Source organism: Rhyacophila brunnea, unplaced genomic scaffold, assembly GCF_057557595.1.
Source record: "Rhyacophila brunnea isolate RB1 unplaced genomic scaffold, BYU_Rbru_1.0 scaffold_3, whole genome shotgun sequence".
Taxonomy (NCBI): Eukaryota; Metazoa; Arthropoda; class Insecta; order Trichoptera; family Rhyacophilidae; genus Rhyacophila; species Rhyacophila brunnea.
This window is the reverse complement of record NW_028232965.1, coordinates 52,417,631-52,435,353: the sequence shown is the minus strand read 5'-3', so window position 1 is coordinate 52,435,353 and position 17,723 is coordinate 52,417,631. Positions and strand designations below refer to the sequence as shown.

Below are 17,723 nucleotides of genomic sequence, written 5' to 3'. Positions count from 1 at the left end.
TTCACAGTATTTAAGTTGCAACTAAAATGCCCCCCCATGAAGAAAACTAGAACTCTAGCTGAGAAACTTAAAATAATTCAAGAGGTTGATTTTTTTTAGATATCCCGCATTTATCGTTTATTTTTTGGGTCACTGGAAAACCGTAGAATCGGGGTTTCACTGTACCTATTTAATGTTTTAAAATTTTTCCCACTTTGTTGGTTTAAATGTGTACACAAGGTAGGTACCTACTTAGTAGGTCTACCTACCAAAGAGGTTGGTACCTACATTACAAAAATGATTGTAAAAAAAATCTGATGTTACCATACTCAAAAATAGCACCTGGCATTGAATGTTTTTTGTGGATAGCCTCTTTCTCAATAAAAAAAGAGAGTTTGCATCTGACAGTTCATCCGTTTATTTGACTTGTCTATGTATTTGACATTTCATTTGAAAAATGTGGTGGATGGGTTTATTGATTTTGTCGTAAAATTAGTTTTTTAGGGTATTAAATAATAATTGATTTCCCTCAATTACAAACGAATTGAAATGGAGAATGAACTCAGAATATCCAACATTATTGGTCCCCTGACCTTCAACGAGAATGCAGAAACAAACCCACAAATTATATCATCAGATCAACTATTCTTTCCTAGTCATGAATGCAAATGCATGCTGTGTGATGTTGTGTACTCTCTGCCGGAAAACCAGCAGGATTTGCTAACGCATTTATTTTTCAAACATCGATTGGTAATAGCAGATGTGGATCAGATTGCATCCCTTCGAGACTACATCATATTTTGGAAGGACAAATTTATTGGTATGTATTAATTATTTTCTCTTGACTTTCCATGAAAACAAATTCAATCATTCGTCCAATTTCATTTTATCGACTTGCATTGAGTGCCATCATGAAGTCATATCAGTTTTTATAGGATTCTTAATCAACATGGATATTACGAACAAAGTAAAATAGTGATAGATCTATCCAGTAAACAACGATTTAAATATTCGTGTTACCTCTTTGGTTGTTTACACAATATTATTATTTCCGTCTTAATTGTCTAATATAATCATTTTTCTTTAGTATTATTAGTCCTTAGTGTAAGTCAGTGGCAAAGGGTGGAGAAATGCTGTTAAGATCCGACATAGATAGTGCACACTAAACTTTGTCATTCAAATTTGTTTTCATTTAACTAAGACTATAATGTGCAGATAGTGTTTGTTAGTTTTTAAAATCCAATTAAACCCAGCTCAATCCATATATAGTCGATAATAGTCAAAAACATTCGTTTATCTATAAAACATTTTAAATTATGCCATTAAACCGTACATAGTTTTAGCACCTGTCCTGATCCAGATTTCCCTCTGATTAGCGACGGACAAAACATCGAGAGCGTCGACAGCTTCAAGAACCTGGGGGTACACATCACGAGAGATGGCATTTTGCTGAAAGAGCTCGCTATCCGAATGGGAATGGCTGGAGCAACATTCAACTCGATTCGGAATGTTTGGGACTCACAATTGTACTCGGTCAAAACCAAATGCCGCCTATTTAACGCTTGCATTCTGACGGTGCTGCTTTACGGTAGCGAATCATGGCACCTTACGAAGGCTCAGAGCAACCGTATACTGAGCTTCGAAAACAGATGTTTGTGACAAATACTGGGTGTGCGGTGGTATGACTTTAGGAGCAACGAGGAGATAAGAGAATGCACCAAGCAGCCTCTCATCACACTGAAAGTGAAGAGGCGACGTTGGTCCTGGCTCGGCCACGTGCTGCGGATGCCAGAAGAGAACTTCAATCTGGCTTGCCTGTTCTTCAAGCCGACCGGACTCCGGCGTCCTGGAAGGCCGCTAAATACAATCTACAAAGTGTATACGGCGGAGCTACGGGATGCTGGTTTGACCTGGAACGAAGCAAGAAGACTGGCGAGCGACAGGGATTCTTGGAGGCGCCGCGTGGTGTCCATATGCTCCAGTTAAGGGGCGGATATGGCCAAAGAAAAAGAAGAAGTTTTAGATGTTTTATAGAGAGATGAATATTTTTTATAGATTATAGTTTGGTGTAGGCATGGGTTAATGAATTTTAAAACACTAATATCATCTGTAATATGTATTCTTAATGCAATGAAAACAAATAAGTATGACTGAAAAAGTGTGTACTATTTTTGTCAGATCGCCCATAGCATACCTCAATTATTATGGTTTGGTTGGGCAGGGTTTAATTACATTTTAAAAACTAACCGGCACCAACTGCAAATTGTATTTTTAGTTCAATGAAAACAAATAAGTGTGACTGACAAAGTTTAGTGTGCACTATTTATGTCGACTCTGAACAGGCTACCTCCACCCCTCGTCACTGGTGTACGTAATTCATAATAAATGTAAGATGCTGACTTAAATATATCTACTATTTTCTTGTGATATTTCTTCAAAGAGGTCCGATTCTTACCAATCTATGGTTTAAATTCATTATCCACCCCCGTGCATTTCTATCTTCTCAGTATGTGGCCAGTCTTCTAATTCTTTCTATCCTGCATCCTGATTTTCCATAATTTTTGTCAGTGGCAGGTTTAAGAACGTTGAAGACTGAGGCACTGACTGATTTTGAGGTCCACCGAAAAAAATAAAAACCATAAATTTTAACTACCAATGTACCCAGGAAGAATGTCAACGTATGTCATTCCTAGAATTGCATGTAATTAAAGATAATTATTATTGAAGATAACAGTGATGAGGGGTAACATTTGCTTGGAAGTTACGAGTATTCATTTAAAATAAAAATTGTTTTTTGGCTTTCCTGAATAATTGGGTATTTGGCACTTGCATCCGTCTGCCTCTAAGGTACAGATAATATTAATGGCTATGATATTAGTTTTAGGGATTTTGTTATGCTTTGGGTAATATTGTATGTTCAATTTGTGAGAAATAGGCATCTTTTAAAGATTTTGGTATACATTACTGGTGTGAACTGTTTCGAGGCCCCCTTTTAAATCTTGAGGAATCGATCATGTCATCTTCGGTGAAGAAAATTGCCCCTGCATCTTGTTCTTGGTTTTATAATTATTACAATACATTTTGATGTTCTACAATCTCTAAATACGATGTCAATGTTGCCATTTCATAGTTCTGTATGTAGTATAAGCAGTGTCTCAACCTTTTTACACCTGCGGACCACTGAAAATAGTAGAAACGTTTTGCTGAGCCTTAACGCAAAAATAAAAAATATTATTTATATACTAACATATAAAAAGATCTGATCGCAGTTGATTTCATCATGTAAAACCATTAATCTATTTTATGAACAAAAACAGAATCCACAAATACTTGCAGGTTTTGAAGATTTTATTGGAATTTTTAGCATATGCATTTGGACACCAAAATTTCGTGGACCACTAGAAAATTTCTGTGGACCACCGGTTGAGAAACACTGAATTATAGGATAGAAGCGGGGGTCAGGCAATTGATATGTACATGAAAAAACGGAAGGATTTGCCCATAGCCATGGATCTAATATATATTTTTTGTTTTTAGGTTATGAGCTCGCAGAATTCTGTACAACAATGCTAACAGATAAAACACCCGAAGGAGAATTTTCCAAAAATGAAAAATATTACCTTTTAAGTGATGTCCTCCCCCAAGACAACCAACTGCGGAGAGACTTACAACGGACCAGATTAGAAAAAATACTGGCTCACCAAAAAATGGAGCGGGATGATAAATGCTATAAGAGAGAGTGCTTGTTTTGCAGAACTGTTCTCCAAGACACGAGGGCAAAATTTCTAGTCCACCTTTATGAAAAGCACAACTTCTATGTTGCTAAATCTGAAAACCTCATCTTCCTAGGTGAACTCATAGAATTGTTGTCTGATAAACTTGATAATTGCATTTGTATTTATTGTGAAAAAGTCTTCAAGGATAGGACTATACTCAAAGAGCACATGCGAAAGAAGGTTCATAAAAAAATAAATCCAAAAAACAAAATATATGACAAATATTTCATCAGTAATTATCTAGAGATGGGAAAAAATTGGCAATCTTATTTAAAAAATGTTGGTTTGCATAAACAAAAACAGAAATCCGTCGCCAGTACGTGCAGTGTCACATCAAAGAAGAGCAACAGAGAATCCAGTTCGGATAGCGATACAAACTGGTCAGATTGGGAAGAAAAAGACAGCCTGACGATTATTTGTCTCTTTTGTAAGTATTCAGCTGATAAATATGAAAAAATTACTTCTCACATGGCTGACGAGCACGACTTCAATTTCAATGAAATAACGAAAAGTCTTAACTTTTACGAAAAGGTTAAAATAGTCAATTTTATCAGACGGCAGATACATCTTTTGCGCTGTATTTCTTGCGACTCGCTGTCAAGTAATGTTGAAGAATTACTGCTGCACATGGAGCAGCAGAATCATTTTGTGATGGACGATTCCAAATTGTGGAACCAACCCGAGTTCTACTTTTCCACTTATGAAGACGATGGTTTACTCTTCTGTCTGGAAGACAACGATGACATCCAAGACGAGGAAGCGCTGGCCGAAACTTTAACGTTGACCACTTTAAACTCTGCAGATGCCAATATTCCTGAGCAAGTTGCAATGTCTGTACTACGGGATTAATAATAATAATATTTTTAATCTCAAGTATGTAAATATATACATGTACAATTTTATTGATCTTCAAATAAAACGAAGCATTTTTAAAATTAATTTATTTGTTTTAATTTACAAATATTTGATATTCTTGAAGTTTAAATTGTCTTCATAAAATTGTCATTAAAATAAACATATTTTTCTTTTTATATGCTAAGTTATTTAAACTCAGTTTTAAACTTTCCATTTTTATTATGATTGTTACTGGACCGCGGCTGTGCACATTATATAATGCCCTGTATACAAATAGGAAGCTTTAATTATAGAGGAAATATTTAAAACACCGCACTCTTTAAATATTCTCAATCTCGATTTTAAGGATTGTAGTAAAATAAGCTATTGAAATGGATCAAAATAAAGTTCACATAAATATGTGAATAAAAAGCTAATCTATATTTCCACAAAGCCCATATCTACAATCCACCTTAGATTCATTCAAAATATTGTGCAGTCGACAACGATCAATGGATGGCACCCATCCAATGAGATAAGCCGCGAACGGGTAATGGATTCAGCAAAAGTAATATCAATGACAGAATATTTTAATTAAACAGACTTTCCCCGGTTAAAGAGGATTATTAAAGACCATTGACCGTGGAATACACAGCTGATTTCATTCGGCCTACTAATCTAAAACACTTAATACTTTCACACGGTATCTTTCTTATTTGAAAAAGCTTCTATTCTCTGAAGGAGTAAGGAATCAGTTGCAAATTTGGACAATTTGGAGTAGCCGTTCTCTAATATTGGCGCTGTCATTTCAAATTGACTGCTCGGGAACGACAATATCAGTTCGAGGTAAGCTGCTAGTATGTTAGCCAGAGCAATTCTCTTCGCCTCAGTGTCCTGAAAACATACAATGCATTTATATCATTGAGATATTCTCACAGTTTTTGAAAACAAGGATAATTGGAAAGAATATTTACCAAAAAAGAATGAAAATAACCTAATTAAATTTGAAGGAAGGGCATGCAAAATTAACATGTAGATATCTTAAACTAAGTAGATGAAGAATACAGAAATAGGGAGGAATAGTTCAGAGTACATAAAAATATGTTGTATGAAATGGTGATCAACTTTATATATCTATGATCCTTCATTAAAAGTGAGCACAAAGTATAGGACGGTGGTGGCGAATCTATGGCACGCGTGCCATGATTACTGCCATTACGCCACTGTGAGATGATTTTGCATGGCACGTGAATGCTTTATTTTGAAGAATAAGAAATAACAGATCGCATTGTTTAAAAAAATAATAGAGAAATCATCTTCAATAATAAGCATTACGTTTAATGTAAACATGTAATTACATAGGTCTGTCTTTAGGGTTTATGGGTCACATATAATCATCGCACTATAATGGGGGAAGCCGCGCCGCGTACCTCTGATTTTGATAGATTTACATTGCGTGAGACCACTGTAGCGAGAGAATGTCTAATCTGATTGGAGCAATTCTGTTGTCAATTTGTGCGTAAAGAACCAAAACTAAGTAATACAGTAACAAACAATATTTCATTTCTACCCACAAAAATGGCTGTACCGAATAAGAAATAAAAACTTGATGGAGCTAGTAGTAGTAATTTTGGCAGACAGTTTCAAAATTGGTGGACCGAAATGTATGGCGTAATTGAAAAAAGTGGTAAAGCTATGTGTGTGCTAGAAGATCATCACTTTTAATGGGATTCTTAAAAACCATTTTTTCCACATGAAAAACTGCTCGACATATCAGTCGAAAAATAATTAATATTTTGGCTCGCGTACGTAAAAAGGTCCTCCAACCCTGGTATAGGGCATGGATAATGCTTGTCAATAAATGTCGCTTCAGCCTCACTAAGCTTTGTGTTTCATGGCGTTGAGCCGCCATTTGAAATGCATTTTATACAAGACAGTGATAACATTAATTATTGTCATTTATAGCTTTGAAACATGTCACGCATGGGAAAACACCGATATTTGCGACTACAACCAGGATACAAGGGTTTCTGAAGGAAGTTAAAATTCATTGTAATAATATGTACCAAGAAAAAAAGAATAGAAAAGTATACGATATGTGAAAATGTCTTACCTTTGCGATACTGTGAATTCTTTCTTGTTCAATTTCTGGCGGTATCGGTTGAGCTGGAAGCAGTGGTTCCACATGAACATTTGCCTTGACGGTGGCTTGGTAGCTTTTTATTTCGAATTTCATTTCTGATTTAAACCCATTGGTTTTCTCATTGTTGACAATGCTGGGCTGATTGCCGTTAGATATATTCAAAGCAGGTTGATAATCGACATGCTCTTTTGCACTTTCATCGTTGGCATCGGGGTTCTCATCATTTTCACAATCGCTAACGTGCGCAGAGTTAATTGGTTGTACTCGAAAATCACTAAACGTGAATGGTTTCGGAATAACACCCTCCGGAGAATTATTGTCTGCGACTATTTCTTCTTCAAAATCATTATTTTTGACGTTGGTTAAGTCTTCTGATAAGTCGGAATGTTCATTATCTGACGCGCCGTTTTCATCGAGGGAATCAAAGTTTATGCCGTTTAAACTTACTGATTTTTCACTGTTGGCGAGTTCAGCCGCGACGGAATCAATTTCAATTGTATTTATATACAGATCGCAAAGCATTTCCCAAGATTTCTTAAGATCCATTGATCTATTCATTGTACTTCTTATTTGACCTTTAAATGTCGTGTTTTCATTATCGATTAATACATATAGATCGGATAGAGTGATTTTCTTCATAGACACTCCTTGCAGATGCATTTCTGTGAGAGTCATCAGTTTGATAATCCAAGATGCTGTCGTATGCTTGTAAAGATTGGCGGCGCATTCTAAGTTTGACACTTTCTGCACGAGGAACTTTAGTCCGGGTCTTAGATCGAAACTTATGGAACGTTTGTAAGACATATCGAGGCACTTCAGTAATATGTCAATGTTCCGAGAGCTCAGAGCATATCTGTTGTTTAAAACTAACCCGCTCGTTTTAAAAGTGTCTAATAAAATATGATTCAGCGGGATTATATTTGAAGATCTCTGCAATAAAATTGTGGCGATGATCTGCACTAGAATCTGATGGGCCAGAAGTCCTATGACAAGACTCTTGTGAGGAATACGGATTATGTAAACATCGGGATTCAAAACATTCACGGCATCTTGCGGATAAAGGAGAAAAATATAACTTCTATCGTCAGTTAAAACGAGGTTCTTCACGGGAATTGATTGATTTTGGATTTGATATCGGTTGGAGCTTTGCATATTCTTGACATTCAACGAATGCTCTTTGCTATAGTCGTAGAAGAACACCTGCTGCGCCATGGAGTGCAGTCTGACGTTGTCGTTGATGGAGCTGTCGCATCTCGCCGCCACTTTCACGATCGCCAGATCTCCATAAAAGCTGTTCGAATTTTCATCAAAAGCCAACGTCAACTGCTGCAGGGGAGCAAGACTCGCGTTGCAGGCCCTGTGTAAACTGGCGCACGCTATTTCCCACTGCTGTTCTGACAGCAAATAGCCTGAAGTCAAAATTATATGTCGAATGCACGAGGCACCCAATCTGGCGATGATCTCGTGCGGTTGTGATATGCATTCCACCAATATTAAAAGCAGCTGTTTCAGAGCAAAGGTTACAGCTTTGATTTCGGCTATTTCGCTTTGTGCATCGTATTCTTCGTCGCTCAGACTTGTCGGCTCGCGGCGGTCTCCGCCGTTGGATTTATTTTGATGATTGTTTATAATATTTTTGGTATTGGCCCCTTGCTGCAGGTGATGCAGATATTTAACAATCAAATCGGTCGCCATGCCGCAGCACTGCTTGAAGTTGGGGGCGAAAGATTCCCATCCGACGCCGTCCTTGTTAACTTGTCGGAGCCAATTCTGCATTGCTGGCAGAAGTAAATGGTTTATGCTGTGTAACCCAAACACCGGTCCGGGAATGACCATCATGTCCTGCAATATTTTAAAGAGTGTCTCCAGCGCGGCCGTCTGAAACTGTTGCGGGCAGCTTATGGATGCCGAAACTAATCCTTCCACTAACAGATGCCAAACTTTTAAAATTCCGCTTGGCCGGTCCAACTTGACCAGCGAAGATGACGTTGTCTTTGTCAACGGTAAATTGGTTGACAATATTCTGTATGATATGACATTGGTATCCGGCGCATCGGTTATGTCGCAGAATTGTTTCACATGAAGCGCAGATTTGGGGAATAGCGCATCGACAACTTGCAGAGGCATGTCGATATTCATACGGTGAGCCGTGTTGAACGTCGGACATTTTGGCATACTGTACATCATTCCTAATATTTCAGCGCAACTTTCGATATATCTCAAAGACTCCTTGGAGATTTCCACCGTCAACTGAGGTTGATCGATGCCCATAGATATCATATCATTCTTTTCGTATCTTTGACTACTCCGCTGATTCGAATTGAACGTCATCTTCGGTGTATCCGGAGAATTCAGTTTGATATTTGACCCGTTATTATTTGAAAAGCTAGAGTTGCATCCCTTGATGTAGCTCAGCAGGCATAAAATACAATCTACCGCAGCGTTGGCGAACACTAAGGTGTTGTCGGTATTTAAGAATACTCTAAAGATTTCTAGCACTGCCGAGTATTGATTTGAATTATGTGCAGCTCGCAATGTCCCAAATAAAGGTCTCCAGCCGGAACGTATTTCTATTTGATTTGCCTCGACAAACTCGCAAATGCAAGATATTATTTGCTCCTGTAAAAATTAACACAAGACAAAATTAATTCATAAATTGTAGTGTAACAGCAAAATAAATTACTTATACAGTCGAACTTGGTTATTACGAGGAAGATGAGACCGACTGAATTTGCTCGTTATAAGCATTACTCGTTATATCAGAGAATAGGTGATTTTAAATGAGCGGTCATATAACACAAAAAGTCGCAATTCAAACAAAAATATACAACTAGAATTTTTCCCCGAAACAAGCATGGCATTCATAAACTACAAAAGAAGTTGTTTATTGTAATGAACGCTGGTAGGTACTGACTTCAGCTTGGATTTTTTACATGAAATTTAAACCATATGCGTGGATACTTTTTCAATATTGTTTCAATATTTCCGATCCCGGCGGCATCGATCTATGGTCAGATTTTATTGCTTAGGGTCGAAAATGTTTTTAAACAATCCACACGTCATTAACAGTTTTGAGAAAAATTTTGATGTTATTTTTGCTCGGTATATCCGATAAGTAGCTCGTTATAAAAGTGAATAAATATAAGGAGAAAATCATAGACTAAAATGTCAATGAATGTTTCCTCTTTACATCCGAGATCTCGCTATGTTCGTGATCATAATAACCGAGTTAGTGAGATACTCGGGGTTCCAGCGGCTAGCTCAAGTGTCCATCGAACCCCAGATTCACAAAAAAAGATATTTTAAATTGAGGAGAAATTAAATGAAACCACGTCTGTCTCGTGCGTAACTTGGTATTATCTTATATTTTATCATATCACATCATCATTTATACTTTTAAAATTAAATTAAATTTATCTTAATTACACCTCCGCCCAGTATATGATTTTCACACACCGGACGAAGGCCTTTACTTATGAATAAAAAAATTACGTAGTTGAGCAAGGAATCAGATTAAATGTTTTATGAAGCCGTTTCTAGAGGTCAGGGTTACGTTTCGACTTATGACTACTAAATGATTATTTTACACCGGGAGAAGCCCGCCTGTAACAGGGGTGTATCATTAGGCTGTATATAAATAAAATTACTTGAATAAAAAAAATAAAAGAACTTTTTATATACAACGTTTTTAAATTTTCTGTTGATATAAACTTGACTTGACTAGCTTAAACGATCAAAAAAATTTGTACTTGATAGAAATACTGAATAATGAAATGTCATTTCATATTGATTTCTATAGTAACACACGTATATATTAATAATTTAGTTGCTAGGACCCCCTAGCAACCAATAATGGTATCGAAATAACTTTTCATACAAAAGAGAATTAACCGAATATGAATTAAATTCTACTTAAAGATGGCTAAAGGGATTAAAAAAATGCATTGACATCGTGTTCTGATATATTCTAAAAGTTTCAAATGTCTAGCTAGTCGGGAAGTTAAAAATCGATTGCAAGATTTGTACCGGACAAATAAGAATACGAGCTAAGAAAAACGTTGTAAAACATATACTGACCTGGACATCGCTGTCACATAATTCCAAGCACAATAAATTTTCAAACGGCTTCAGCAACGCCTCATTAAAATGGAAATGTGGCAATTCTGTTTGCTCATTAAGTAACATAGTTACGGCGTCATGGATGCATTGTATAGCTTTTTTAGATATTCTTCTATCCTTACTGCAAGCCGCCTAAAATTATGAAAAAACAAAATTTTAAATGAAACCAATTCAAAGGCACTGAATGTCTTTAAAATCTTCTAAACAGAAGAAATGAAAGGTATCTAATAATTTGTATTTAAAAACGAAACTAATCTTACATTCACTCAATCAATAGATAATATAATATAGAACCATGTCCGAACCTAATAAGATCATATGGGCCTCTATGGAGTGGAGGTTTGTATTAACAGATTTTGTTTTTACGAGAAATGGATGCTAGCCACTTGCTCAACCTACTAGGTCCATACTCTTGACTCATACACAAATTGAAAAACAATATGTGTATTTGCCAGACCCAGGATTCGAACCTGGGACCCACGGCATTATAGTCCGGCGCTTAAGCCGCGCGGCCACCATGGGTGGATGGTCGTTGTAAATTAATTTAGTAAAATATTTCTTTGTCCACATTCACTCCCTAGTCTGATAAAAGGGCAATCGAGATAGTTGAAGATAGTTGATTTTCAAAGCAACATGTTAAGTTAATAATTGTTTTGCAGAATTTGGATTTTCTCTTGATAGTATTGTCAAATTGATAGCGTCTGTATCAGTGTATGTATTCAAAGTTGCATAGTTTCACAACTATGCCTCGGTCAGGTGGTATTGATTGAGGACAGTAAATAAAAACGGAGTGAGGATGCAACCTTGCCTGACTTCACTTAGGATTCTGAACCATTTTCTTTTTTTTGAACTATGATAGTCCATGAGGCAGAATGACAGTAGTGTAGTGGTAGCAGTGAAGCCTAATTACCCACAGAATTACCCAATACTTTTCTCATGGACTTGAAGGGCTGTCTGTGACAGTCAGTGTTACCATTTTTGACACAGCATTTATTACTGTCATGCAGAAATTTATTTATGACAATCTTGATAGAATAAATTTATTATACCTTCATAAAATGTGGGCCGACTATGGTCCACACGGCCATGTGGTGTGCGAGAGGTCTGGGCGCTTTCAAACATTGAAGAGTAACATCACCAGCTCTGCTCAGAAGACCACTGCCTCCCGTATTATTTCCTATCGTACATCGAGTGTTTCCGATTCCTTTCCACCATCTTACATTTGCTTGAACCGATTGCGAGCCTTCTGCACATAACTGCGGTGAGAGATGAATATTTAATATAAATCAGAACGATAATAATTATTACTTCTCAACAAAGTAATTTCATACCTGTTTCTCAGAAGCTATGCATAGTTGTTGAAGAAATCCACACAAGGCGGGAAGGTTTAGTTTACTCGCTGCATCGCTGAACAAGGCGTCGACATGCTGCGACAATGCACAGCATACTTTCGCCGCGTCAGTACCACTTATAGATCCAGATTGATTTGTTTTGTTGGCCTGTAAATGTAATGCATTGTATAGGAATATGTATTATTAATAGCAACGCTGCATCATTAATCATCACAAATTTTTTATACAATTACCGTATTGTCACATGATACACAATACAACACAAATAAAATTTTATTTTTAAAAAATGGGGTAGAAAAGCTTTCATTGACATGCTTGAATGATCTGTGTCGTTTGAATCATTTAGCCGGCTCTCAGATCTAAACTCGCCTCGTCTGCAGCGTAGCCATAAATCAAACCTTCTAGGAACGTCGATCCAGTATTTAATATGAAGACAGCGCACATCTAGCTAGCGACAGTTGCACGTAGCCTCTCGAAACGTATGGATATTTGGATGCGGCGATCGGTGGGCCGGTATAGGAATGACCAATTCGTAGGTGTTCATATGCGTTCTGGCGTCTTTGACTCGCAGCCCGAAAAGCATGCGATTTGTTGATAGCAGCACTAGATGTTTTTTTCAAACTAAAAAGTCACATTCGACCAATCTACGGAGCTCCATTTGGCAACGTGTGTTTTGTGAATAACGATGACGTCACATCGACGTATTCAACATGTTGCAGACGAGGCGAGTTTAGATGTGAGAGCCGGTTTAGATTATTTTCCTCTTCCAATAAAATGTTATCTTCACACTCATCTACATTGAATACAGATTGTTAGCAAGGCTACATTAATTTCTTGAAACCTTTTCGATAGATGCTAGACCGATTTTCTTCTAAGTTGTAACCATGTTGTAACAAATCCAATCCCTTGAGACTAGAATTCAGTTTTTTTTTTAAATATATTAGGTAAACACCTGTAATTGGATGGATGATTTCAAGCTAAGAGCCAATAAATTGCTGTAATTCCTTCTTAGTAAATGATATTTAAATGGGAGAAACATGGTATTATTTTTCGTTTGTTAGATCTCGAATACAACGCCAATGCCTTTTACAGAAAAATATTTTAGGTAAAAAACATCAAATTATATTCAGGACAATAATTATGTGACATCTACAATATAAACTTTTAAATATTAGTAACTGAGCTACCGAGCTTATTAAATTTATAACTACAACATGTCAACGAACTGATTCCCATAAGCCACATTGAATGTATATCTTGCATTCATGCTTTATTACAATAATTATATATTATATGCTATTCTACATTCTTGACTCACCTCTTGATTGCATTTTTCTATTATGGAAGCCACCGACATCTTTCTGTTTGTCGTTGGGCTATCAATATTGGACTGAAGAAAATTGTACACATCAATACTGAAAAGAAAAAACCATTCGTTTGAGCCAATTAATGTTCTGCCTATCATCCCTGTGCTATTTTGAGTTCAAAGCAGTGACTGAATGCAATTCAGACAGTAAAAAACAGAATGTTAATCAAGCAATACCTGTTCAAGTGTAATAGAAAGTTAAGGCGTAGTACGGGGTCAGTAATTATCCATTACTCAACACTCACTTCACCCGCTTCACATGTGGTCTTAATTACACCCCATTCTATACAGTCCACTTACTTATTTTAGCTCTTGTAGTCCAGTGTGTAAGGCGCTTCACATCTGGGGGCACCGGTTCCATTTCGGTGAGGTCACAATATATTCATGTGGTTTTCTCAAAGCCTGGGTGTTTATGCAATTATTTCATTTTGATAACATAACTGTCAGCATCACCATTTATTTGAGGTTATCACTTTAAAAACATATACAGTGGAACCTCGATATACCGTTCTCGCTTAAATCGTTTTCCCGCACGAATCGTTCATTTTTGAAAGTCCCGCCAAACATCCATAAGAACAATGTTAAATGATCCCGCATTAACCGTTCCCCGATTTATCGTTTTCCTTGATCTATCGTCTAAATATTCTGGTCCCGTCACAAATATTATCGACCGTTTTTGAATGATTATTTTTCATTTCGCTTTTGTAGAATTGTTCATACAGGTGGGTCGGCGCTCAGCCTCGCATCTCGTATCACGAATTTTTATAAGTCGCAACTAAAATGCCCCCATGAAGAAAACTAGAACTCTATCTGAGAAACTGAAAATAATTCAAAACATCGAAAAAATCCAGGAGAAAAACGAGCTTTTTATTTTTTATATATTCGGCATTTATAGTTTTTTTCTTAAGGGCGGACATGCTCAGCGTGGGTCAAAATGGAGCTTTTTTCTATTTTCAAAGCATGATCCTGGACATACCTTAAACGTTGTAGATAATCTATTTATATAATTTTGAAACCTTATTATCCGTTATATTTATTTTAAACATTTGATGACTGCATAAAGTATTTTTATTACATAAAATAGTATTCTTTTAAACCTCTCGCTCTAATGTTTTAGAATATAGTCATATTTCAGTACATAAATGTGCAGTGGTGTTAAGATTTTTTACGTTTATTAATTTTTAAACGCATTTATAAAACCATCAGTTTAATTTATATTGACATTGTTATGGTGAAATATTTACGATAAAAAATTATATTGATAATCTCTGTGATCCCAAATTTGACAAGAATTAGGCATTTTATTATTCAAAAAATGGGCAAGATTAACACATTTGAAGATAATTCTAAAGATACTCATTATAAGCTATGTCTTTGACCATTCAAGTGTTATAAAAATACTACGAATAATGATTGCTTTATAATAATTATTGACCTAAGAATAAGGTAGTGTTTTTTTGAAATACGCCATTTCTTTTAGCATTCCCCAGTGGTTAAGCTACAACATACGGCCGTAGCCATAAATTGACAAACTATAATTGAAGTAGGGAGTAAAATGATGTTAACGCGCGTGTTTGAACATGTACCCAACCGTTTTTTTTTTTTTTAAACGGTACATGACTATATTCTAAAACATTAGAGCGAGAGGTTTAAAAGAATACTATTTTATGTAATAAAAATACTTTATGCAGTCACCAAATGTTTAAAATAAATATAAAGGATAATAAGGCTTCAAAATTATATAAATAGATTATCTACAACGTTTAAGGTATGTCCAGGATCATGCTTTGAAAATAGAAAAAAAGCTCCATTTTGACCCACGCTGAGCATGTCCCCCCTTAAGGTCCCTTGAAAACCGTAGAATCGAGGTTTCATTGTAGAAGAGATTGTAGAAATGGTTGATATAGAAAATAATAATATTTACCAGGTTTCACTATCAGGTTGCGTTGGATTTAGATTGAAACTCTGCTGCAATCTGTCACTGAGGAAGTTGCCTTGTGAACTTTGTGTGAAAGATATAGTTTTATTACGGCCCGTTTGAAGAGTTATCAATGGGGTTGTTGTGTTACATTGCTGACCAAATAAGGTGTGCTCCAAGCGGGACACGTATTGGCACGCTTCAAATATGTATTTCCAACAGTCTACTGAACGCGATCCCAGTTCTAGCCCACCTGGAATAAAATGAGCCACATTTTCATAGGTAAGAAAGATATTGCCTGTCTTACCGATAGAATTGCTATTAGTGTGAGTTTCAGAAAATTCAATGAACTTAATGACAAATAGTGTCATCGCATATTTATATAGTTTGATTTTGCTTGACTGACCCAGAAGTGATCGTCATCAACAGCTCTCAAATCAAGCGGAATCAACAACTACATCTATTACAGACAAAAAATGTCTATAAATTAGAGGTGGGAAAACTGGCCGATTTTGAAGACTAAGTATACTTACTACCAGTATAAAAAAAGACTTAATTGTAATACATACTCAACTGGAACTAAAACTAACTCCATATTATTACAGTATAGTCACCATTTCTGTCCTTCACACTATACCAACTTTACAATCGGGGAAAAAAAAGAGAGAGAAATGACGATTTGAAATATCGGCTTTAATAGAATCGCTAAAAATACACCTCGGCCACATTATGAGAGGACAAAAATACAGCATTCCCCAACTCGTCATTCAAGGAAAGATCAATGGGAAGCGTAGCAGAGGACGGCGCCGCATTTCGTGGCTTAAGAACCTCCGTGATTGGTACGAGTGCAGCACCACCGAACTGTTCCGGGTAGCAGACGACAAAGATAAGATCGCCTTGATGGTGGCCGACCTCCGCTAGGGGATGGCACAATAAGAAGAAGAAAAATACACCGAGCGCTGAGCCGATTTTAAACACATTTGAAATTTATGAGTTTTTTTATGTTATATTATAATATTCTTGATGAATGAATATACAATGATTTTTTTTATTTCAAACATGTTTTGAGCTGACTTATTGACTGTGCCATCACCATATTCCCGAGGGAATGTAGTCCAATAATTACACAAAATTTATCACCTATTGTTTATACATAAGCGAGTCGCGGCGATGATATCATAGGTAGCAACAGTACCAACTAACTTGCAGATGGCGAGATCTCATAGCATGCGTTCGAACTTATCGAACCTATTTTGTATGGGTAGTACATGCCGAGACTCGAGTACGCAAACTGGTGACAGTATTTCTAACTCACCTCTACTATAAAATGTATGATGAGATTGCTCACTAAAACTGTGCTACCAGTGCTCATGTAGGATATATTATGTGAAATATGGAGAAACCAATATACATATAAGAAGATAGATAGAAATGATATCATAAGTGTCAAACCTGTGACTGAATAATAGTAATAGAAATCCAGTGGGTTAAAAGATGCAGTGAATGATGACAGGGCTGCCCTAAAACCCACTGGATCGGCGAATTGATGATTTGGCGACTAAGAAGCTATCGATCATTTGGCAGTGGATTGATACCGGCCGATGTTGATAGTTTGATTACAAACAATGATATTCGAATTAAAACAATATTAGAATAAAGCATACCGTACCAGAAATGAGTACATCGAGGGAGAGTGCGTGTGCCGATATTATTTTAGTTGATGGTGGCTCTGAGCATGCTGAATTGGCTAATAATGATAACAAGCTGCTACATCGACTTTGAAGGCATAATATGTTACTTATTCTTGCAGCCTGAAAGAAAAATATAAGTACATGATTAATAATGGGACCAATCGACGCATTTGTCATCATTTCCTTCTGTCTATATTAAATTTGTCCATGTCTGCTCCTTAGGCGGATTCAATAGTCAAGAGCATTCAAGAGTCCCTGTCACTTTTATGATACGTAGGTTTTTAGGAATCGGATTGGTTTAGGCCGGGTTGAGATTTTCTTGAGGCATCACAGCATGCGGCTGAGTCAGTTGCATATTCATCATAGGTTTGACAAGAGGTTGCATGTTCCGCTTTATTATCTCCTAGTCTCTAACAAAGTCCTACCATGCTTGTGCCGCAAGTATTTATTCTCAAAGTACGCAAGATGACTCATTAATAATTAAAATACATAATTATTAAATAGTTATGTAATTAAATTAATTAATATTAAGTACTTAATTAAAA

The 17,723-nt window shown here is 36.4% G+C and overlaps 2 protein-coding genes across 2 annotated transcripts in view; one reads left to right on the top strand and one right to left on the bottom strand.

Annotated features, from left to right (window-relative positions):
* The first annotated feature begins 358 nt into the window (after positions 1-358).
* Positions 359-4,694, top strand: LOC147068525 (zinc finger protein 277). Its single transcript, XM_085952228.1, has 2 exons — positions 359-799; positions 3,517-4,694. Exons 1-2 carry the CDS (start codon positions 529-531, stop codon positions 4,602-4,604), a joined length of 1,359 nt encoding a protein of 452 aa, XP_085808354.1. The 5' UTR covers positions 359-528; the 3' UTR covers positions 4,605-4,694.
* LOC147068524 (brefeldin A-inhibited guanine nucleotide-exchange protein 3) overlaps positions 4,687-17,723 on the bottom strand; it is a 33,087-nt gene continuing 20,050 nt past the window's right edge. The window contains exons 16-23 of the mRNA XM_085952227.1: positions 17,157-17,298; positions 15,494-15,740; positions 13,522-13,618; positions 12,183-12,350; positions 11,901-12,107; positions 10,810-10,983; positions 6,703-9,351; positions 4,687-5,483 (exon numbers count right to left, since the gene is read on the bottom strand). Of these exons, the coding sequence (XP_085808353.1) occupies positions 5,286-5,483; positions 6,703-9,351; positions 10,810-10,983; positions 11,901-12,107; positions 12,183-12,350; positions 13,522-13,618; positions 15,494-15,740; positions 17,157-17,298 (3,882 nt within the window). The 3' untranslated portion in view covers positions 4,687-5,285. The remainder of the gene's footprint in view (positions 5,484-6,702; positions 9,352-10,809; positions 10,984-11,900; positions 12,108-12,182; positions 12,351-13,521; positions 13,619-15,493; positions 15,741-17,156; positions 17,299-17,723) is intronic.